Below are 24,586 nucleotides of genomic sequence, written 5' to 3' on the forward strand. Positions count from 1 at the left end.
GGGGAACTTCAGCTTATACGCTATCTGCTTTCACGTTTTTAAGTAGAATTCAAAATGCTTCATAAACTCAGGTCACACAGTATAACAATGGCACAAAGGAAAAATGCACATCTTAGCTCACGTGTCTCAGATTTCAATATAGATGGATAATAATCCCACCACGGAACTCATCTCAGTCTGTTGACACTTGTCCTGGTGCGTTCTTTTTTAAACAAAGCAAGGTGAGAAAATCGGAATACTACATCAGTGCTGCCACCGAGCACCAATTTTCAATGAAACTCATTGATCCTCCCCAGTATCAGTGACCGCCTAGCTCTGTGGAGTTGATTGATGGAAGCGGTCATTTGGTGTTCAAAGCGAACTCCAAGCCAAACCTAAAGCTTCCTCAGAAATCATCTCCACTGGCTCCTGGCGAAACTTCTGAGTTTCTCACGGTGACTCCCCACCCAGGGAGTCTTTCAACTTCTACATCCTACATAGAAAAAGCTCAATAAGAAACTAATGCAACAATGTTTCTCAGGAGTTTGTCCCGTAAGCGAAGGCACTGCCACCAGGCCCCACAATCTGAATTCAATCCCTAGAAACCACTTGGTAGAAGGAAGAAAACTGAGTCTCATAATTTTGTTTTTTTTTTTAAACTGAGGCTTCCTCCAGTGACTAAGAGAATGTATATCCACACATGATGTCTTATGAAGACAGAAATGTATTTTAAATCATAAATAGTTAGACAAATGAAAGAAGAAATTCAAAAATCAAAAATGTTCAATTGTGAAGCAATAACAACCAGTCTAACATACCATTATCACCTAACTAAGAATACATAAAGGACATGTATATATTAAAATTATTATCCTTATTGTTTTCTTTCTGTCTATGTGTACATGTTGGGGGAGGCAGCGTAAATGTGCACACATGGACGTCAAAGGGAAACCTGTTGGAGTCAATCCTCTCCTTCCATCATATGGGTTCAGGTTCGGCAGCAAGCTTCCTTTCCCCACGCCAACCCATCTTGCGTACTCAACATGAGTAATGTTTAATTAAAAACTTTTAATAGCGTATTCCCTGCTACTTCTTTATTTATAACAATGGATGAAGCGGGGCTAAGGAAGAGCGATGCTGGCCAGCACTAATTCCACACACAGCATATTCTGAACCCTGGTTAAGCTCTATATAGACCTCACCTCTCCATGAGGGAGCTGAGGCTCCACATGGATAAACAATTTTCCAAATTTATTCAGTGGCAATGGCCTGATTTCAATGTTTTCTATCTGACTGCAAAACCCACACTATCCAGAAGAATGCCATTGTCCCATGCCAGTGACATAATTTTAGAAAAGGCTAATGTTTATCCTTTGGGAAGCACCTTCTCACCATCATTTCCAAAAACAGGCTCACAGTTTTCACTTCCTCACCAAAGATCTGATACAACAGTCAGACACCCTTTATTGTTTTGTCCACATGGTATAACTTGATCAGCACAATCTTACTTCATAAATGATGAACACAGTATAATTCAACTAATAATATCCATTAAATATATTTATTAATCTGTATAATCAGACAGTGTAATATATACTAAAATGATCATGGTTGAATTGCAGAGGGACTTAATGAACTTCCAAGATTTCTATTACATTTTTGAGGACAGAGCTGAGTTTAAAATAACTAAAGTTTTCTTAAAGTTATCTTACAAATTGCATAAGAGAACAATGTTTTGAATTTATCATTTTGGTCCTAAAAAAATGAGTCGGTTTGGAAAACACTGCCAATCTCCTATTATTTTATATACTTTGAATATCTGGAAGAAATGAGGAGCATTTCTAAGTTTAAATATGTCCCACAAATAATTTTCCCCATCAAGAATAGTGACCCCTCTCCTGGGTCAGCACAAATTTCCTCCATCTGTTCCTATACTGCACTAGAGGTACTAAGGCACTGAAGCAAGGTACTAAACTTCACTGAAGCATGGGGCTCTCCATTTCACACAGCCACACCTAATTATATAGCAGCATGCTGCCCTATGTTTTCCTTGGGAGTGACTTCTATGTATCTTGGAAGGCGGAAATATTCTAACACAATACACTACTTGGTCATTCATTCCAACATGACATTTCATTTCAGTTAACAAGCAGGGATACATTTACAGTTGGTGAAGATTGATAATAAGTGGTACATGTATCACACCAAATAGACTCAAATATTTTTATCCATGCTGATCTGTATCAAACTCCCTTGATAGTTTTATTTAAATGCAGAATTTCAGAAACTCTGAGAAAAAAACCTCAGACACGCTAGGGAATCTCTGCAAAAATAAAAATTTAAAAATTTAAAAAGGCATAAGTAGTAAATGGCAGAAGATTGAGATTGAAGGCCTTTTCTGGTATATTGTCTGTCAAGTAAAGATTTAATCTGTGAGCACTGCTTGAATTTATACAAATTATGCATATAATAGGCATACCATATTGTATTTCTCTCCCAAATACAGACTGAGAAGATAGTGTGACTAAATAATTACAGGTTTGGTTCTCAGAGACCTGGCCGAGCCATTCCAGCAGGTGAACTGAGTCAACTGGGAACAAGACAAGACTGTGGTAGCCACGGCCCAGCTCTACTCTCCCTGGTCTAGGGAAGACACCACTTATCTCTCTTGGCTTTCAGATGAGGTCTGCCGGGAGCAGGATTTCATGTCCTTAAAAGGAACGTGAAAATGGGAAAAAAATCAAGTTTGCCTGTGTGTTTATGCATCCCTCATTTCATATATCCTATCACATCCCAGCTGGGATTCTACTGAGGGCTGCCAAGGAAGGGCTACCAAACCAACGAGTGACTCCTACACTGTCTGGAGATTTGATTTTCAATGTCATTTGAATATAGAGTCAGAATTAGTATAGCAGATTCCTCAAACTGGGAGGGCTAGATAGGCATTATACTACTTGCTGAAAGCAACCCCAGTATTTAAAAAAAACAACTGGAACCAAAACAAGGTGATTCAACCTTTGCCTAGCACGTATTTCACCCGATGTGCAGATAAAAATTTCACGAAATATAGACTATATTCTTTCCTTACTCAACCCTACAGAAAACTCAGTAGGACCTTCTCCAAGAAGATCCCATACCCACACACTCAGCTGTGGTCTGGCAGAAGCTTATTCGCGGGCACACAGGCACTTTCTCCAGCGCTCTTTAGATTGGCATTTTCTTGACAGTGACATATTACTCTCCATCAAGGATGTCAAAGTGCTGAGTTGGGTGTTCTCAGCATGATTTTAGGGGTGGAGATGGGGTAACGGAAGTGGCAGGGAAAGAGCTATGCGAGTGTCTTTGACTTCCAGAAGTTTCATTTTTTTTAAACCAGGAAAAGAAAAAAAAAATGAGTGGGAAATTACAAAATGAAAGTTCACAAGTAAAGACCGCAACCATAGAAACAACAGATCTCCTATTTATATAAAGAAGACCTAGAATAAATGTACCTCTTTGTGTGATAGAAGGCTTTGAAGCACATGCCCTGTAATGACAGTGTTTGGGATGATAACTATCATAGCAATTGTCAAACTTTTGTAAAAACGTTCTTGTTAAGTTTCCTCTCAAAAGAAAACACACTTCGGAATATTGAGCATTTAACACCCTAGGTGGCTAAAATGTTTTCTAAGCTGCTGATGCTAACATGGTCTGTAAGACCACACAGGGTCCATTCATCACCGGAACTTCACAGAGATGGGTTTCACCTCTCTCCCGTATGTCCTCTCATCGGCAATTCTGGCAAATACTAAAGAACAACATTCACATCGATATTAACAACTTCTATAAGAGCTGGTTTTCTCCAGCTCAAAAAAACAGTATCTGCCCATATCCAACATCTCAAAAAGCTCTGAAATAAATTCTTAGATATTTATAGTTAACAACTGAATTTTATAGGCCTACTGCTGTACAAGTGAGCATGCATGCACACATGTATACTTTCCAATGTATCTAAACACTGGATTTTTTAAAAAACATCTGTTGGCCATTAAGGGTTATAAAATCTTGCCATGCTGAGTTGTAACTGGTATCCAATCACTATCTTCTTTTAACCTGTCATCAGACTGCACCAGACTGTAAGAATTACTTCCATAGAAATAATGAGGAAAAAAGTCTACTAGGCAAGTAAATTATGCAACCTTTTCTGGAAATCAGAGGCAAATGCCATCCAAGTGCTCTCTTTGCTCTGTCACCTCTGTTACTATATCTCTACCACTAAACTAAATGTAAGGTACAACCGATTCCAATGAAGTAGTGAAATGATATTTGTTAATTTGATAATGATTGGCATTCATGATGACTTCATGCTTTGGAATGAATTTGTACTGAAAACTTTAGATATTTAATTTCTGCAATATTCCTGTGGGAAGAGTATCGTTGTTACTCATCCTGTATCAGTTAAGGAGACAGTGACATGTGACGGCAGGAGAACCAGAGTCTGGGTTTGACTCCTGAACTACTAGGCTACTTCTATCGAATACTGTTCTGAGAGCACAAGAGAGCAAAAGAGAAAAAGAAAAGATTTGCGTTTACTTCTTAAGAAATTTCAGGAGTGAGTATAGAGCAAAGTGGGGCACAGAAAAGCAATATTCATTGCAGACAAATTTGAGACAAAAGCTACATTCCATTCTCAACCCCCTCCCTCCCAGTGTACACCATTTCTATCCCGGGTCAGATTTCTATCCATGAGATCTTTCTCAAGGCCCAGTGTGCTAGAGAAACAACCCTCTCTTGAACAATTACCTCCTTCCTATGTGCATGGATATATATGTCCCGAAGATTCACATTTTGAGCCTTTATTTTTTTTTCCAGAATTGGTAATTATGAAACCTCAAGCCGAGAAGAGACAAATATATATAATTTTATTTCTCCAGTTCTCTTTATGTCCTGTTTCTATTACCATAGCTAAGTAATCCATAAGTCAATATTATCTTAAAGACTGACCATTTATATTTTGATTTTTTTTGTTAAACAATGTCCTCACTTCTGTTGCTTGATTCCAGTTTGCACATTTTCTATATATATGCTTATGCTATCATCCTATGAATTATAAGAAAGGATGGGAGAGTTCAAATGAAGTTACCAAGTACAGTTGTCAACAGTCGTGAGAAATCATGATCAAAACACAAGACTCACCATTACTCCTTTACTTAGTCTATTCTGCTGTTGGCTTGAGGAGAAAGTGCTAAAGGCAGACTTGAAGGGCAGGGCAAGGCTGTAGGAAGGGATGGCAAATGGGGAGACCTGCTAAGGGACCATGAGAGAGGAGACATTTGTGGATTCCTGGTAAGCTGTGCTTCATTTATCCCAACTTTCAGTATGTATAGAAACAACCAGGTTCTTACTCCATAGAGCATGAACAAACTTGATTCAAACTGTGAAGGTCATAACTTCTTAAATATTCCAGTGACTAGGAAAACAAGGAAGAGAGAGGGGTGGCCTTGTACATGTGAAAGGAAGGGAGGGGGACAGAAGGAGAATCTGAATACAAAGTTGTGTCCAATATGGATGTCCACTTGCTAAATGCCTAGTGCCAAGGAGAACCTATGACATTTTAGGAATTTCCAGTCCAGAGCTAAGCCCATTTCTGCAGCTTAGGTCTCACTGAGAGAAAAGTAGGTTTCTATCCATGTAGATTATAACCGAAACATTCACTTAAAATGCCCTTGAAAATTAACTTGAATTTTCTTCATAGACTTAAGAATTGATATATCAATATGCTGAAGAATTGCCAAACAGATGGCAAATAACCTTCATTTTGCAGTAACAACCTTCCTACAAATCTGACATCTAGTTATTCCGGTTAACATCATATACACAACTCAGAAATTATACAGCCGGAGAATGAAGTATTAATACCTGACAGCACATTGAAAGCAGATGAGAATGAGGCATCACCAGTGTGCATACATTGACCAAACAAGGCTGCACATGCTACCAGCTTCCAGGAGAACAGAATCCATTGACTGACAATTTGCATCAAGTTTGCTTACTTATTCTGCAAATCACAGAAATGGGTTGCTGTGGCAACTGCCACATGCTATTTAGCTTGCCGTTGGGAAACGTCTCTTGGAGTACCTTTTAAGAAACAAATACAGCGTGCTTTTTACTGTTCCTCCCACCCTAGGGAAACAAACCTCCCAGCGGGAGGCCTATTTTTTTCATAGCTTTAAGAATGAGGCTGCTTCTTGTCTTTGCCATTTATATTATCTGTAACCCATATTTATGGAAAAAGAGGAAAAGAAGAAAGTCTATGAAAATACCACTTGTCTGTGTGTCTGGAACATGGTAGAGATGCTGCCTATAGTATCCCTACTTTTACCAACACAGCTCTGTTAGCTACATTAATTACACTAATACATGTATTGAATCCCTGTACAACACTCCCAACAAGAGTCTATGTCCCAGTTCTGAACAGACCAGTAAAGGTAAGTTTATTATCCTAGATCAGAACGGACACCATTAACATTCCAGGAAACACCTTTAATCTCACAATAACACACTTTTTTTTCACAAGCACACTACAAGGGACTTTCGGACATGTCACACCGGTGTCAGCACCCACTGAAGCAAGCAGCTTACTATCTTCATGTTAAGTAAAACAGACTACTCATTCCTGACCCACTTCTCACACAGAACCCCCCAAACTAGGAGGCAAGGTATTGAGAATCAATTCAGACATCAGTATTAGTTTTCCTGCTTGTTTCTGTTTGTTTTATTTTCCATTTTCCTGTCTGTCTGTCTGGTGCAAGATCTTGTTATAATGCCCCAGGAAGATCCTCTTGACTTGGCCTCCAAATGCTGGGTGTGCAGGCCTTCACCACCACATGTGGCCCTGTTCTTCCAACTCAGTGACAAGTATGACAACTTTTTTGACCCCTTCAGATGCTGCTCTGACAGGCACAGCTGTGTCGTCTCCCTCCCCCGGCACAGCTTCATGGGAGTTTGTCAGTGACTCCCTAGCGGTTGGAGATCACATTTTCGGTTACAGATGCAACAGGGCAAAGATTAGAAAATACATCTGCTAGACGAGACTAGAGTATTATAAATAACACCATAATAACAGGAATTAAAGTGGGTGTGAGAAAATAATTGGCATGCTGGGTGCAGTTGTAAACAGCCCTTACAGACCTGCAGAGATGGATACCTGGACTGTGTGGTGACTGTTGTGGGCTAGGTCATTATGTAAGACAAAAGAAATGGACTCAACACATAAATAGAATTCTCCCACTTTTCCTTGGGCAACAATAAAGAACAATCAATTTAAAAATAATTGGAGAAATTTTTTTTTTTGCTCAGACGAGTAAAAGGAAACATTCATTCAACAGTACCACACAGAATCGTTTGCTTAATAGCATTCCTAATATGTTATGCATTTATCCAATCTACTTCCTTCAATATTAAAATGAAAAAACAATTACTCTGGATGTAAATCCTAGAAAACAATCAAGTTTCTATTAAATCAGAGAAGAGACAGTTAAGCTGCAATGTGATTTGCAGATGCTCATGAATAGACAATCCTTGGAATTTCTCTCTAGGATGTGAAAAGAGGGTAACTAGAAACATAAATGCCTTTGCTTCCTCCTCTCTTCCTTTTCGCCTTCCTCACCTTTTTCTATCTATCTATAGGCCAAAGTTTGAAGGGGTGTTTTTATCTGATGCATAATAATCAAATTATGCAACTACGTAAAACTTCTTAACGTTATATATCAGTCCTGTAACAGGTACAAATAATTTTCGTTCAACTGGTCATTTAGGGGAATATTAGCCCTTCAGCTTTTTTATTTTTATTTTTTTGATTTTTTGAGACAGGGTTTCTCTGTGTAGCTTTGGAGCCTGTCCTGGATCTCGCTCTGTAGCCCAGGCTGGCCTTGAACTCACAGAGATCCGCCTGTCTCTGCCTCCCGAGTGCTGGGATTAAAGGCGTGCGCCACCACCGCTCAACATCCCTTCAGCATTTTTGCTCCTTTAGCTCTTGAAGAGAAATTGAGCAGTTTTTTTATATATATATGTATATAAATTTACATTAAACCCATTTCTCTTCATTAAAAACTCAAAATAAGGATATTCAAAAAAGGCAACTAAACAAAGCTATGAATAAAAGGATCTGTGTGTGGATAACAAGCATTTTGAATTTTACTGTCTGAATGGAATTTTTTAAATCCACATGCATTAATTGGGGCACTGCTACAGTAATAATCTCAAATACGAGATTCAATAAATGTGTTTTCATGCTTTGATTAAATGTCAAGGCCACAGATTTGTTATTTCAGATCTGGTGAGCAATAATTTCATTGAATAATAATGAACTCCTAAAGATTTATTTGAAACACTCAGCTGCCCATTACAAAGCTCTGATTCATTACACTCATTTCAACTCTGCTGGTAGTATTACAGCATCGAGGATACAATGCTTACACTTCGAAGCACTCTTTATTCATTTCCTATGTGCAGTGTCTGATGAAATTTAACACCAACATTTGCCCAGTCCTACTCACAGTAGGACTGGGCAATTTGCATTTGCATCAAAGCTTTTCCTTCAGAGTATGTGTGTATGTGTGTGTGTGTGTGTGTGTGTGTGTGTGTGTGTGTGTGTGTGTGTGTGTGTGTGTGTTTTTCTTCTCTGAAGTTCACCGTCTCAAGTGTCACTTTCTGGCAATTATTCTCTACTCTAAGCCACGCTTCACTAAAGATGCAACTTCACAGGTTGTCAGTGTGGCCATTAGTTCCCATTTGATCACTATCAGCTGGAACAAGCAGGGTCTGGCCTCCAGCCCCACCACGCCAGTCTGCTGCAGTGCCTTTCTTCCCACTTACACTCCATTAGCTCTATATTTGTTATTACTTTTGTTGTGACTACAACACTTTCCATTATTCTTTTAAAATCTTTTATCACTTCCAGACATTAAGAGCATATTATGCCGCGATTTACATGGTTCCCTGTGTTGTAGAAAGGCCAAAAATTATGAAACTGTATGCCTTACATCTCCATCACTATGCTATTACCATACATATAGCTTAAAGTCAACTGAAAGTCACACCTTCATTGGAAGAGATATAAATATAAATATTTCCTTTGGTTTCCACACAGCATATCTCACCAAAGATCTTATACAGGACAGAAAGGGTTTTTTTTTTTTTTTTAACAGTTTGAATTTAAGTACATATCCTTGCGTGATAGTATCTTCATGTGGGTTTTGTTCTAGTTGTGTAGTGTCCGGAAATAAAATGCATGCATACTGATATCTCATTTGCTAACTTTGTATCCGCACTTGGGCAGCCCACTCATCCACGCTATGTGAGTGAGATCAACAAGGTAAAATAACTGCCTTGTAAAGCAGTTTTTAAAAATGGGTATCATCATAATTTATAATTAAGAGAAAAATGGTATCCATTCACTCATTCATCTTTTCATTTACCCACTTAGCAGATATTTATTGAGCCACAATGCCAGCTGTTATTTTAGTTAAGCATTAGACACACAGAACAAAGGTCAGCAAGAAGCAGGATGGCTCCATTGGTAAAGGCAATTTTTGCCAAGACTGAGTTCAATCCCTGGGACCTGCATAATGGAAAAGGAGAGCTAATTCCCAGAAGTTTTCCTCTCACTTCCACATGTGTACCATGGCATGCGTGCACGTGTGCACACACACACACACACACACACACACACACACACACACACACACGCGCGCGCGCACATGTGCGCAAATGAATATGTAATGGTATTTATAAAATGAAACAGAAAAACAAGGAAGCTACTGCAGAGCTAATATTGGGAAGAAAGCAAGAAAACAAGAGCAAGCACGTTGTTTCTCAAAGTTTGACTTCTATGGAAACAATGGCAACAGTCATAAATGGAGATCTCAATGAAGGAAATCATAAACAAAGCATTAATGAATAGAAGAATTAAACCAAAATTTTATAAATGATATTCAACAACATTTAATGTGTCCACTGCAGTGTGATAAACCATTGTTTTTTTTTCTTTCACATGTAAGTTTTAAAAGGAGTAATGTTTAATGTCATTCTGTAAACCAGAAAAGCATCGTTCACGCTCATGAACTGAGAAAGACACTGGGCTGGCATGGAAGTATTTTAGTGGCAGGTGAGGTAACAGACTCAACTCACTAGGTTGTTCAACCAAGGACCTATGTGTGGTTAATACAGCTTTGTGAACATGAGCTAAGCTAAAGATGGCTAATAACGGAGGCAGGATCAGGAATAAAGCTGAGATAGCGTTATTTAACAGTCCCTTCTACTTGGACCAACTCATTAAATCATGCTAAACCTCCTCTGTCACCTGAGAAATGGGCATACTATACCTGCTGTTGGGATTATGATAGGACTCATACACAGCCCTGGATGGAAGCCGAACCCAAGGGCTATGACGTAGCTCGTTATTAGTTTGACCACTGCTGCTACTTTTGTTGTTTGTTGTTGTAAATGGGAATGATAAGGGCCTTTAAAAGAACCTTAAGACTAAAGCTACAGTAAAAGCTAAAAGGATGAGTAGACTATCAAAATCCTATCTGTCCATGGACACTGGAATCAATCTAGACTGCAGAAAATGGTACCCCATTTCCAATCTCTACATCACAGAAGATGAGGCGGCACTTCTGACCAAAACAGTATTATACCCCCCAAGAAAACCCAAGCATCAGAAATGATGAAAATTTTTAACTTTTGTATTTATTTATATTTGGGAGCAGAAAGGAATGTCTAGTCACCGTAAGATGTGCTAACATGCGACAGACATGAGCATTTCATCCATACCTTGCTGAAAAGATTACTTTTGAAACTCAAAGCTGTAATTCAGGAAGCTTTTCTCAGGCCTTCAATTCCATTTTTGTTATTCTATTTTAAATCCTTCTTGTAGTCCCTGGACAAAAATATAGCAAAGCTGCTTTAAGCAAATTGTCAAGAGTATAATGGGAAAAGCACAGAGCATGAGGGAAATCTGGCACAATTTTGAAATTAAAATACAAACTGTTCCATGCTCATTATAAAAAACACAGACCACATCTGTGTGGCCTACTCCCTTAACTAGAGAAATAGAAAAGCATCATCCATCACTGATCTCACATCAGCCAAGGGCTAACCATGATCCCAACTGAAAATATGGTCCTGCAATTTTCTTATAGCATTTGAGGAAAGGATTTGACCATGGGATATGATTATTATTTAACTTCCTTTTAAAACACATTTTATTGCCTCAAGTTTCAGCAATAGCAGTTTTTGTTTTTTGTTTTTTTTGTTTTTTAAGCAATGAGTATTGATTTCAGGGATGATCACTTGGCATTGGATAACCATTAGAGGGCTCATCCGTAGAGAAAGAAGACATTTCTCCTGCTCTCACATTCCTTAGTTGCCTGTAATTCTTTGTGCATGGATGGGGGTCCCAAGAAACTTCCCCCTTTCATGTCATAGTGCTCATAAGCAATACTAAATGACCTAAGCAGGCTGTGTGTGTCTGCGTGTGCATGCACACACGCACATTTTCTGCATGCTTGTGTGACCAATAACTACTAAAGACAGAGTGGCCATGCTTTAGAGAAGGACCCATTAAAAAGAAGTAATGGACATCAAAATTTTATTATATTTGGGACAAAAATCTGAAATGCCCAGGGACCATAAACTCTGAGCTACTGATATGGTTCCTCTAAAAACTGACCTTGTGACCTCTGTGATAGCATCAGAACTAAACCATGTCACCACCTCTGACCACAGTATGTGACTGGCCTCTTATCCAGAGCCTTCCTATCCATCTTCACAGGCTACTGCCTTTCTATTTGTTTCCAACAGAATTTATCAAAGAGAAAAAAACAATCTGAGGATATCTTTTGGCTGTCCCCTAGTATGGCATAGCTAATAAAACAGAGGCCCTTCACATGGAAATCAACATAAACTAGAACTTTTGGGGAAATGTACACATGCCTTCACACCCATTCTGTATAAGGCAATGCCTATGCATGTGGCTATAGAATAAAATGAAGCTGGAATTTCTCTATTTTATTATTATTATTTTAACTTTACCTGACAAATGCCCAGTCTTCAAATAATTCCAAGGCTAGCAACTACAAAGATGGGACATTTTGACTGTCTTCCAATGAAGAAAAAAAAAAAGATTTTAAAATGGCTTGAATGAGTGAGATAATTACCCCCAATTCTTTCACCATAAATGAAAGGTGATTGAAAGTAGACTTACATCAGCCATGCATTTCCAAATCATGATGCTACAAGGTAGGATATGAGCATTCTTCCTCTTAATCAACAGAGTGTGCCAAAAAAGTGACATTCAATCCCCGGAACGTCAGATGAGATAGGAAAGACATGTGGCATCCTTCAAAGATCAACCTATACTATGATTTCTCAAATAAACTTGGAGTGAATGAAAGAGGAGGTCCAAAAGTTAAATGTCAAGGAAGCATATTGGGGGAGATCTTTTTGTGACTCGTTTGAGTATTAAAATATAAACTGGTATCTATCTAACAAAAACATCTTTAGATAAGAAGAAAGACTGGAAAAAGTTAGAAACTAGTGCATAACATTAATAAACAACTTCTAGGATTTTCTGAGCAGAAACAAAGTATTCCAGCACATATGCATATGCACACATTTTCACAAGAAAACATTTGTTTTATATATGTGTGTGTATGTGTATACATGTATATTATTATGTAATTTATTCTTGTCATACTTAAAAATAATCTCCAGGGTTGAGCATGCAATTAAGGGAGCACTTGCCTAGTACATACAGGGGCAGAAGTTCAATACTCATATGCCCCCCCACACCCACACCCACACACAAATCTCAAAATTTGCACATATTTGTATTTGGTTAGTTCCTAAGAATCATTTTAAAGATTATTTGTGAATCTAGTGAAACTATTTCTATGGTACAGCTTGATAACGATATTAAACATGTAAGTAAATGTGATGAGAATCTATAAGAGTCATGAAATTTCAGCATGCACCCATTCAGAATCTTTTCAAACACCTTATATTATGCCTTCACAGTGATTTTGAATGGTTCTGGAATGGCTTTGAATGGATTTAAGGTTATTAGAAAATCCATATGATTATAGAGCCTGAAGGTAAATTCATTATGCAAATGAAATCACTAAAGGTCACAAGGTCTCTTCCTTCTTAAATTTGTATATTTTCATAATATTCTGTGACTAGTATGTTGTACTAAAGAACACCTTCCACACAGGTTCAATTAAAACCTCAAGCAAGATTTTATCTCTGTCTCCCAGTTTAAAAGGTAGGTTCACAGCACTTTAGTCAAGGATTAGTCAGTGTCAAGGCGAACCCATAAGTGAGCATTTTCCCCTAAAGAGGAACACACTTGGGACTATATATATGCTAAACACAGGGAGGATAAAGGAGAAGTTAAAAAGGGATATGAAGAAACCAGTATTCACAGATTCTCAAATAGCACTTAACAAAGTATAGTTCTGATGTAAATCATTTTCCCAGTGCATGGAGAGATGCCCAGAGAAGAAAGCCAAGTGGAAAAAGAATGTCGTGTGTTCTGCTAATTATGTTCAAAAATCATTTTCACATATAATATACATTAAGTGCTTGGTTGAGCAAATACTATAATTAAAAATAAATATATACTGAATTCTTTTCAGAATGAGAACACTTGATCATTTATGACCAGTAAAAATACTCCTGGGGTTTGGACTGCATCCCCCACTCTCCAGAGCTAGCTCGAACAAGCAGACTTCTTCAGAGTGGCAACTCTTCATCCAAGAAGGCCCTGGAGCCTACACAACATTAGCAATGGCTGTGGAAGGATGGAAGTGTAGCTGGAAATACACTTTAAAAAATAAATAAATAAATAAATAAATAAATAAATAAATAAATAAATAAATAATAAATAAATAAATAAAGCTAAAGCTCAGAGGGCAATCTGATTGATCAGAACGCACAGCAAAACTAGCCCTAGGGAGCAGCCAGGTTTCTTACTGCTTTCCCTCTATCCAGAAAGCTTACCTGCTTTCACTGGAGTAGTGTTAAAGCAGAGGAAAACCAGCCAAATATAGCAACAACCACCCAGTCAATGAGCCTGTTGAGTTGGACCACACATCCTTCTGAGAAAACAGGCAGGTGAATGGTGCTATTTCAGCAACAGTTGGCAATGAAGTGGATCTCAGTGGTTCAGGAACATGTGGAAGCAAAATGAAGAGACTTGAACCCATGACTGTGTTCAGCCAAGGCCCCTGAACTCTGGCTGCTTGCCTCCTCTGACGCTAGTCAGCCTTCATTTGATGACTTAAATGACGCTCACTTTCATTTGCTACTGTTTAGATAAAAGCATGAGATGAAGTACTAATAATGGTAGACAATTAATTTGGAATAATGACAGACAACTAATCTGATAGCCTTTGAAGCCTTTTATGAGTAAAATTCACTGATCCTAATTTGTTAATGATGCAGGAGAAGAGTACTGAATACAAACATCACCAAACAGAGAATTCAAAGGTTAAACTTAGATAAATGAGTTAGCACCTAGACAATTATCAAACACCTTAAAAACATTTTTATTCACAGAATAGTATCATGTGTCATATAAACTTAGAATGTGAAGAGATCTCAAATATTTACGCAATCCCAATTCTATAGGAGAAAGGGTGACCATGCTGTCCATAGTTACAAAAGTGTCATGTAAACTAGTGCCATGCTGCCTTATGCACAGGAGTTATTTACCTGATTCAATGAACAGTTTAATATGTTAAATATAAATATTTGAAATATCCACTTCATGAAAAGGTGACATGTTCAGATAACTGGTTTTGAGAGACTAGAAAATAAATGTTTTCCAAGTAGAAAAGAACAATTGTTTTTGTAGGGGTGTGTTTAGTAAAACTCAACAGTCCTTTGGGGGGTTATGAAACCTTCAATTAGAACTAGAGAAAGGGACTCTAAAGTCAGATAAGAGGACAGATTTAAAGATCTTTATACAAATGAACTTAGCTAGCAATTTGCTATAGAAGAAAGGGGGAAGCTGGGTTTTAATGTCTCCATGGCAACTTTCTATCTTCACCAATTTTCCCCCTTGAATCAAGTATCAAAATGTTTCTCTTCCACATGGTGCAGCCTTTACAATGCACATAATGAGGTACAAGCAAAGGCGTACTTTCTTCCTAAGCTTTTGAATTACAAAACTTCCCTGGAAAGACAGTAGGTTTGAAATTTTTCTTGTCCACCTTTTTCTCCACTATACTAAGGGAACATTGTATTATAAACCTCACAAAAGACCAGATAACATTTCAGTTACTCCTGTTGGACAGAGAGAATTAGGCATTCTTTCTTAGGTACATCCACAGACCACCACGCATGCCTTTATTGTAAAAAACATTTCCTGTGCAGCATCCTCCTTATTGACTCAATCTACTGAGAACCTTGCAAGCAGATGCTTTATTTTACTTATAGCCAACTCTTCATGTCTACACGACTGCCTGCCCCAAATGTGTGATCACTCAGTAACTAGCCATTGACGAGACACAGACAAACAAGGAACAAGACAAGATTCTCTTCACTAGATCACAAGCCTGTTCTCCATAAAAAGATTCCTTACAGAATCCTATCTAGAAATAATTTTAATTTTTTAGATTCAGATCTAAAACTACACTAATAAGAAATCTCAGCTATGATACGTATCTCCTTGGGCATTAAAAAAATAAGATATGAAAATTCATAAAATTGATTGATTTTAGTGAATTAAATCCAGAGGCTTCATGCTACCATTGTTTCCATAAAATAGTTTAAGCCTGCTGCTCTTCTAGAGGCAAAATCTTCATGAGAAGGCAACAGGAGAAACTAAATAAGCTGTGAGAAAAGTTCAGGAAGTACAAATTAGGGGGGAAAAAACCACATTTCCAAGTGCTTCTCAAATTAAACAAAAAAGGGGGGGATTAAATCAGGCCACAGAAAAGACTTAGTGTATCTGGAAAACTCAAATAGACATCTTTTTTAAATTGTAGTTTTAAAAATAAAGTAATTATAGAGGGAAATGCAAACACATTAACTGGTACAATATGCACCCAAAAACATTTATTGAAGGACTGGGTAGATAAATAAGTGAAAGGGAGAATACATGATAAGCTCCACTCAGAGGCTGACTTTGAACTTGTAGGAGTCATTCTAATCATGTAAAAACACAATGTGTTAAGATCAACTTTTCCATCTCTAATGACATTTCAGTATCATTTAAACTTTTAAAACATTCCATTTTAATTTACGTTCCTTTAACATATGAGTATATTGTCCTTAGGACTAAAAGATAACAATGGTGTTTTAAAACAGTTCTCTATGTAAGCAAACAAGCAAACAGAAGCAGCTGAAAAGAACAAAGAGAACTCATTTGCACTCCTAATGCCCGATCATACAAAAAATTCAATCACTTTGAAAAATGTACTCTGCTCTTTGTAACATGTATTTGCATAGTGCTTAATTACCACATTTTAGGGAAAAGAGCAAGGAATTTTGTCTGCACATTAAGTACTTTTTATGCATTAATCAGTCATTCATAATAACTATTCCTAAAATCTTTAAGACTCAAGTCAGAATACAGATTTTACTCTGAAGCATAAAATCCTTGATAAATGATGGCGTGTAGGAAATTATCTAACTATATCAGTTGTGATCTAGTTTACATTTTCCAAAATTTGAAATGCTTTTCAAAAGGTCTTTATGTCATCAAAACCAATGACCAGCAGCTAGGAAGCAGGCCTGGAAGAGAAGGGTGACAATGTTCTTAGAAATTCTGAGAAGTTTGTGTACAATGCAGTTAAGCTGCTCAGCTTATTTCTAATTGCTTAGCTGGTTGTTTTTAAACTTTTTACAGCAATGTACAGGAAAAGGAAGAAAATTCTTTTAAAATCAACTATTATATAGCTGCAATCCTCAAATGACCCACAATGGAAACATTTTCTCAGTAGTGAAACGGAAGCACGGGTCAAAAGGAAAGCTACGTTTTCAAATGGCTGTAACAGCCATCATTTTCTCACTTTCTAGTAGACTCTTCATAAACAAAGGTGAAATTTCTACTTTTAAAATATCAATACAAGAGAGGAAAATTGCTGTAGAAGTCTGATGGTAACTTCTTTTCTCTATTCCTTCCTGATTGCTGGTTATTGTTAGATACTTGAATCATTTTTAAATCATGAAAATTATTGTTTGATTTGCTATTATTCAATACAAACTGTGGAAAGACACACTTGTAAGTTATTAATCAGCAAAGTATTAACTAAGTTTTGATCAGCCAATTAAATATATTAATATAATCAAATAAATTGAGTTGAACAATAACACTAATCATAATAATCTTATGCTCTGGGAAGAATAACAATCAAATCATTCAATGTCTAGCAAAAGAATAATCAGTCAGTACACAGCTAGTCATAATCTAATAACCTAACTTATATACTATCTACTACTAATAATCTCATTTTAAGTAGATTCTTTGAAAATGTAAATAAATATTAAGACAACAGATGAGAAGTCACAGAGAAAAAGGTTCCAGCCAGGGGGCTTAGGTTCAGGACCAACCAAGGACCAGGTTACTCAGGTCCCATCTCTGTATGAGTACTGTTTCCTGTAGCAGAACAGGAAGCTGTCATTCTCACGACTTTGATAATCAAAAGCTTTCGTCTGACTTTGCTGCCTCTGAGCCTGTATTCACAATGAAGCGTACATGTATGACTTATCTGTTCATAAGATAGATATCCTAGGTATAACTTCAATCTTAAGTAAAATACAGCCAATATGCAGCTTTTGTAAGCTGTGAAATACATACAAGTAAGAGCAGCTAAATTGATTGAAATTTTTAAAAATGAACAAACTAGATTGTTTAAATTGTATGTATAATGATGGACATGTACAAGTGTACATTTACTCATGGAATCCATTCCCTGGAGGACTGAAAACTAACACGTCTATTTTTCTAATGGAGAAACGGTGCTGTCCAGTAGACCCAGGAATTGCCATCCTTCAGTCACATTTCTCGTAATAAAATGACACTTCTGTTTTGTATATTAGTTCCTTGTGAGTTTAATTTGCATGAGTCACACCTTCATCATGATCAGTTTTGGCAAAGTGAATTTTCTAAACTTGAAAATCTGAATAAGAGGGTTTTAACAAATCTAAGGAGAAAAAAAAACCCACTGTAGTAAATGTTTGTTAAAATTACCTCCTCATTTCTACTCATGTGGGCAGTGTGACCTTCTAGAAAGAGCTGAGCACATAAGGGAGAAAACGGTGTCTAATCATGCCCTATTGTTTATTAGCCAAATGGTCTGAGGCATGTGAGACCTCAAGCAGGAGAGATGATAACATGTAAGGTTTCAGTGTCTGTTCATCCAAAGCACATGGTTCTACAAGCATCGCACTATGCATCTCTCAAGGCCACTGTTAACATCAACGATGGCAAATAAAGAGACCTGAAAGCCATGAAGCGCTAAGAAGTAAGATAATACTGCTTCTGCCTCAGGACTCTGAGGATAACCCGTGCTAAAAGCTGCTCATATAAGCATCACAGTAATTTCTGCAGACATAAGAAAAAGTCAATATTCTACTAAAGGTTAAATATCTGTAGTCTATAGTGCTTCCCACCAGACAGATTCTTTCCATAGACCAGCTCAAACAAATTTTGAGTTTGTGCACCACCATAGGAACTCTTATTTTTAAAAGTCTTCTGGAAAAACCTACTTCAACTCTGCTGTCTCTACATTACAGCTAAGCAATTGACAGATTAGAATTAAAAAAAATATATTTAAATTAAACATAAATAAAAAAAATCCAAAAATACCTACCAAAATAATTTCAAACCAAAAAGTTACATTCTTATATCATTTAATAATTCACCTTCCAGTTAACTTGCAGGATACAGGCTCCCCCTTCACACAGGAGGAATCAGATCCAACGAATTAACTGTTAGAAGTCATGGCTCCTTCGTTCTCAGTTGAGTGATTCATGAAAAGACACAGAGATGTATTTTGTAGTTTCCATTTAGGCTTTTCCGTCATCTTGGACAAAGAAGGTACTGGGCTTCTATACTGGTTTCATTCAGCTGCCATTCCTGTAGACTCCCAGATCCCTGGCCTCATCCCTGCATATTTTCTATAGTTTACCAGTGCTTTGGCCTCCTGACTGAAAGTTCACTGTAGGAAGTTAGAAGAGTCAAGTGATATTTTTCCCTACTGGCTATTAACCAATAAATGCCACGAAATTATCAATGAATAGAACACAGATACAGTATATAAACCTGTGGATGATGACCCCTTGGGGTCATATATCAGATATTACATTATGATCCATAACAGTAGCAATATTACAGTTATGGAGTAGCAATGAAATAATTTTATGTTTGAGGTGACATCACCACAACATGAGGAACTGTATTAAAGGGTCACAACGCTGGGAAAGTCAAGAATCACTGCAGTAGACTGACTTTTAAAGTCTAACATTCCTTTGTGTTATCCTCAAAATTAATGCTTCAATCTTATGTAAAAATATAGTTAATATACAGTATGTGTAAGTATTAAAATGAACACAAATAAGAGCAGTTAAATTTATTGAAGTTTAAAAATGAACAAATTGGATTACTTAAATGATATGTAAAATGATGGAAATGTACATTTGTTCATAGAATCCATTCACTGGAATCCAAAATATTTCTTGAGCATATGCTATATTCCAATTACTATGGTCAGGAACCAAAGACAAAAAGCCAAGCAAATTTCATGTTCTTGAGAAGGTGTGACTGGAGCCATGAAATGCTGAGAGGCAAGTCAGACAAGTTATATGAAAGACAGGCTTCCCGGAGGACACAGGCTTCAAGTGTGAAGAAAACAAGTCAGGTGCCTTTGACTCACGGCAAGTTAGTAGTTAACTGTAGAAAAACCACAATTCGATTTTGATAAAGTCCCATCTCTGAGTGTTAAGGGGAAAAGACAAATTATCTGTGAATTTGAACTGTAAATGATTCATAATTTTTGAAACAAGGACTTCTTTACATAAAATAGGAATATTTCTAGGTCTCCATAGAGAACACTTTGGATGTTTATGTGTGTCAGTGAAACATCGACCTTAACCTCACCCAGTTATTCCACTGTAACCATCAACACTGGGAGGCAGCAAACCCAAAATGAGTCTAGACATGCCTGACTATCTAAAATACATGAAGAGAGCAGAGGGAGCTCACCAGCAACCTACCAGGATGCAGCGTACACTGTGTCCTGTTAAGTAGACTGTACATCAAACTGTAACCTGCTTTTGGAACTCCACATTTTTCTGTGACAATAATACCAGTGTTCATTTAAAGGAGGAACACCCACTTTACTGATGTAAAACAGTTGCTTTTTAATGTTAGTGGCTGATGGGGTGTAAATTATTCTCAATGATAGACAATCAAATTTTAATCTGAAGTTAATTGTATACAAATATATCTACAGTGAGGTAGATCAGATTGCTTCCAAATCCTGCAGCTCTCAAGTCACTTTATGCAAAGCAGAGTCTATAGAGAGGTAGGAAAGAATGTGCTAAATATCACTGCTGAGCTCATTCTACGATCAGGAACAACGTTGCTCCCAAGTGCTAACTCGGAGGGTGCAGGAACCACAGGCTTACTATTTGATTACCATAGAACAGTATTGTTTCTGTACATCACACAACAAAACCCATCAGCCCTGGAAGGCTATTTTATTTTTAAAGACAAAGCAAGATATTACTAAAATTGGAGGTATAAACATAGAATTGAAACAAGTGAAAAATTCTGGAAGCATATTTATTATGCTTAATGAAACTTCAGTCTTTTGAAGATCAAATTTCTTAATTCACCTCATGTTGGGGCCAATAATAAGGACAAAGTCATCAAAATGTACTGAAATAATTGTAAACTCTAATAATATTATATATGTGAAATAATTATACTTAGTCAAACATTAATTATGGACTTCCCTCTTGACCTAATTTTTTCTCTCCCTTTGATTGCATTTAGAATAATGCCTCTACAACTGCAAGTACTGGACAGCATGGGATTTGAATTCCAGATTTCAAAATAAATGAATTGCTCCATATCCTATGACCATCTATACATACATCATCTTCGAAGAGTCCATCAGTACTCTATCACTGAGGAGACAGCAACCATCTTTTCTCCACTATGCATGCCATTTTTGGAAACTACATCTGTGGCACTCATAATTATTTCTACGAAGAAAACACCTATAGTTCTATGGCATTCATCATTTGACAAATGCAAGGACCTCCCTCATCAGTCAGCTTGTGCTGAACTTCTTGGCGGTGACTGGAATCCTTAAGGGCCTATTAAATTTCTGGAGACAAAAGCTAAGATGAAGGACATGCCACTCCAAATTCATGTGCTGCTTGGCCTAGCTATCACTACTCTAGTACAAGCTGTAGATAAAAAGGTGGATTGCCCACAACTATGTACCTGTGAAATCAGGCCTTGGTTTACGCCCAGATCCATCTATATGGAAGCATCTACAGTAGACTGCAATGATTTAGGACTTTTAAACTTCCCAGCCAGATTGCCTGCGGACACACAGATTCTGCTCCTACAGACTAACAACATTGCAAGAATTGAACATTCCATAGACTTTCCAGTGAACCTTACTGGCCTGGACTTATCTCAAAACAATCTATCTTCAGTCACAAATATTAACGTACAAAAGATGCCTCAGCTTCTTTCTGTGTACCTAGAGGAAAACAAATTAACTGAGCTGCCTGAAAAATGTCTCTATGGGCTGGGCAACTTACAAGAACTCTACATTAATCACAATTTGCTTTCTACCATTTCACCCGGAGCCTTTATTGGCCTACAAAACCTTCTTCGACTTCATCTCAATTCAAACAGACTGCAGATGATCAACAGTAAGTGGTTTGATGCTCTTCCCAATCTAGAGATTCTGATGATCGGGGACAACCCCATCATCAGAATCAAAGACATGAACTTCCAGCCACTTCTCAATCTTCGCAGCCTGGTTATAGCTGGCATAAACCTCACGGACATACCGGATAATGCCTTGGTTGGGCTGGAAAACTTGGAAAGCATCTCTTTTTATGATAACAGGCTTATTAAGGTACCCCAAGTTGCTCTTCAAAAAGCTGTAAACCTCAAATTTTTGGATCTAAATAAAAATCCTATTAACAGAATACGAAGGGGTGATTTTAGCAACATGCTACATTTGAAGGAGCTGGGGATAAACAACATGCCTGAACTTGTCTCCATCGACAGTCTAGCTGTGGATAACTTGCCAGATTTAAGAAAAATAGAAGCTACTAACAACCCCAGATTGTCTTACATTCACCCCAATGCATTTTTCCGACTCCCCAAGCTAGAATCCCTCATGCTCAACAGCAATGCCCTCAGTGCCCTCTACCATGGTACCGTAGACTCTCTGCCAAACCTCAAGGAAATCAGCATACACAGCAATCCCATCCGCTGTGACTGTGTCATCCGCTGGATCAACATGAACAAAACCAACATTCGATTTATGGAACCGGATTCTCTGTTCTGTGTGGACCCACCTGAATTCCAAGGCCAGAATGTTCGGCAAGTGCATTTCCGGGATATGATGGAAATTTGCCTCCCTCTTATAGCCCCTGAGAGCTTTCCTTCTAGCTTGGATGTAGAGGCTGACAGCTATGTGTCCCTTCATTGCAGAGCTACTGCGGAACCCCAGCCTGAAATCTACTGGATCACACCTTCTGGTAGAAAACTATTGCCAAATACTCTGAGAGAGAAGTTCTATGTTCATTCTGAAGGCACACTAGACATAAGTGGCATAACCCCAAAGGAAGGGGGCTTATACACTTGTATAGCAACTAACCTAGTTGGTGCTGACCTGAAGTCTATTATGATCAAAGTGGGAGGTTCCGTTCCTCAGGATAATAATGGCTCACTGAATATTAAAATAAGAGACATTCAGGCCAATTCCATTCTGTTATCTTGGAAAGCAAGCTCTAAAATTCTCAAATCCAGTGTTAAGTGGACAGCCTTTGTCAAGACTGAAGGTTCTCATGCTGCCCAAAGTGCTCGAATACCATCTGATGTCAAGGTATACAATCTTACTCATCTGAAACCATCTACTGAGTATAAAATTTGTATTGATATTCCCACCATCTACCAGAAAAGCAGAAAACAATGTGTGAATGTCACCACAAAAAGTTTGGACCGTGTTGGAAAAGAATATGGAAAGAGTCACACAGCGTTCATGGTCTGCCTTGGAGGGCTTTTGGGGATTATTGGCGTCATGTGTCTTCTCAGCTGCCTCTCACAAGAAATGAACTGTGAGGGTGAACAACAACACAGTTATCCGAGGAATTACTTTCACAAACCGACTTTGGCATTGAGCGAGCTTTATCCCCCTCTGATCAACCTCTGGGAATCAGGCAAAGAAAAAAGTGCCCCCTTGGAAGTAAAAACGACCACTATAGGTGTGCCAACAAATGTGTCCTAAAAACAACCAACCAAACCTACTTCAAAGAAAAGCTCAAGACTGCAGTAGTGCTGACGAAAAAAAACAGGCAGAGACAAACAAACACCCACAAAACCAGGCAGAGGAATGTCCCTTTCTGGAAGGAAGACTCAGCTTCACCAATGCTGCCCCTGGCCAATGGAAACGTGAAAGTTCAGCATTTTAATTGACTGGCTTCAAAGGGTACTGTGGCAACCAAATAAAACAATTCCATTTTCTAGAACTTTCATGTAACTTTTATGTCAGGACTACAGTTAATGTGAACAAAAACATTTCTGTATTTTTTTTAAGTGTAGAAGAGTAGTTGAACTGAGCAATACCTCCTCCTGTGTTGTATTACACATGTTAGCCACGAGTTTTTGCAGTGACCAGATAAACTTGAATTGACACGTGGTGTAAGGAAAAGGACAAATTCTATAGAGTAGACACAGTGAGTATGTGGACCTCTTTTATAAGGAAAAATACATTTTGGATTCAAATCAATTGCTTTTGTCTTGTTTTTGTTTCTAAATAAAGAATAATTTCTGGGAACTATCATTTGATTACAAGTCATTTCAATGCCAGTGTTTTTGATGGCGTCTTCTACAGTCACATTTGGAATGTTAGGAGTGAGACTTTTATTGGGTTTTATATCTACATTTTTCTGATATGCAAATGGATTGTAGATAGCATTTTATCAATATTAATAGGTTATAATATTATACTTAACACTTGAATTATTAATTAAAATAAATCCTCCAGGAAATTATGAATTCATTTCAAGATTTTTTTTCAAACAAGGAGCTTTTGGAAAAGCATTTAATTATTAGGTTCAAATGATGTCAATCCAATACTGGAGTAAGTCAAGGCCTAATTTCAATAATGAACGGATCAGCTGGAATTTGGTGCTTTGCCAAAACGTTTGCCCCATTTCAGTAGGACTTATTTATCTAAGTGTATTTTCACATCTCTTCGAGATTTTAAATAATGAGCTTTAGTGATATAACAGATAATTTAATAACCTCCTACACCACAGACACAGTAAGGAAATCACACGTTCCATTTTAAGAGCAGGG

At 37.6% G+C, this 24,586-nt stretch overlaps 2 protein-coding genes across 7 annotated transcripts in view; one reads left to right on the forward strand and one right to left on the reverse strand.

Annotated features, from left to right (window-relative positions):
* Lrrn3 (leucine rich repeat neuronal 3) overlaps nucleotides 1-24,062 on the forward strand; it is a 32,335-nt gene extending 8,273 nt beyond the window's left edge. For both annotated transcript variants that reach the window (XM_042260676.2, XM_006989473.4), the window contains one exon: nucleotides 21,029-24,062. In XM_042260676.2, coding sequence (XP_042116610.1) covers nucleotides 21,384-23,513 — 2,130 coding nt within the window. In that variant the 5' untranslated portion in view covers nucleotides 21,029-21,383 and the 3' untranslated portion in view covers nucleotides 23,514-24,062. The remainder of the gene's footprint in view (nucleotides 1-21,028) is intronic.
* Nucleotides 1-24,586, reverse strand: part of Immp2l (inner mitochondrial membrane peptidase subunit 2) — an 867,453-nt gene that overhangs the window by 436,877 nt on the left and 405,990 nt on the right. The window lies entirely within an intron of this gene.

The sequence above is a fragment of the Peromyscus maniculatus genome, chromosome 14 (assembly GCF_049852395.1).
Source record: "Peromyscus maniculatus bairdii isolate BWxNUB_F1_BW_parent chromosome 14, HU_Pman_BW_mat_3.1, whole genome shotgun sequence".
Lineage (NCBI taxonomy): Eukaryota > Metazoa > Chordata > Mammalia > Rodentia > Cricetidae > Peromyscus > Peromyscus maniculatus.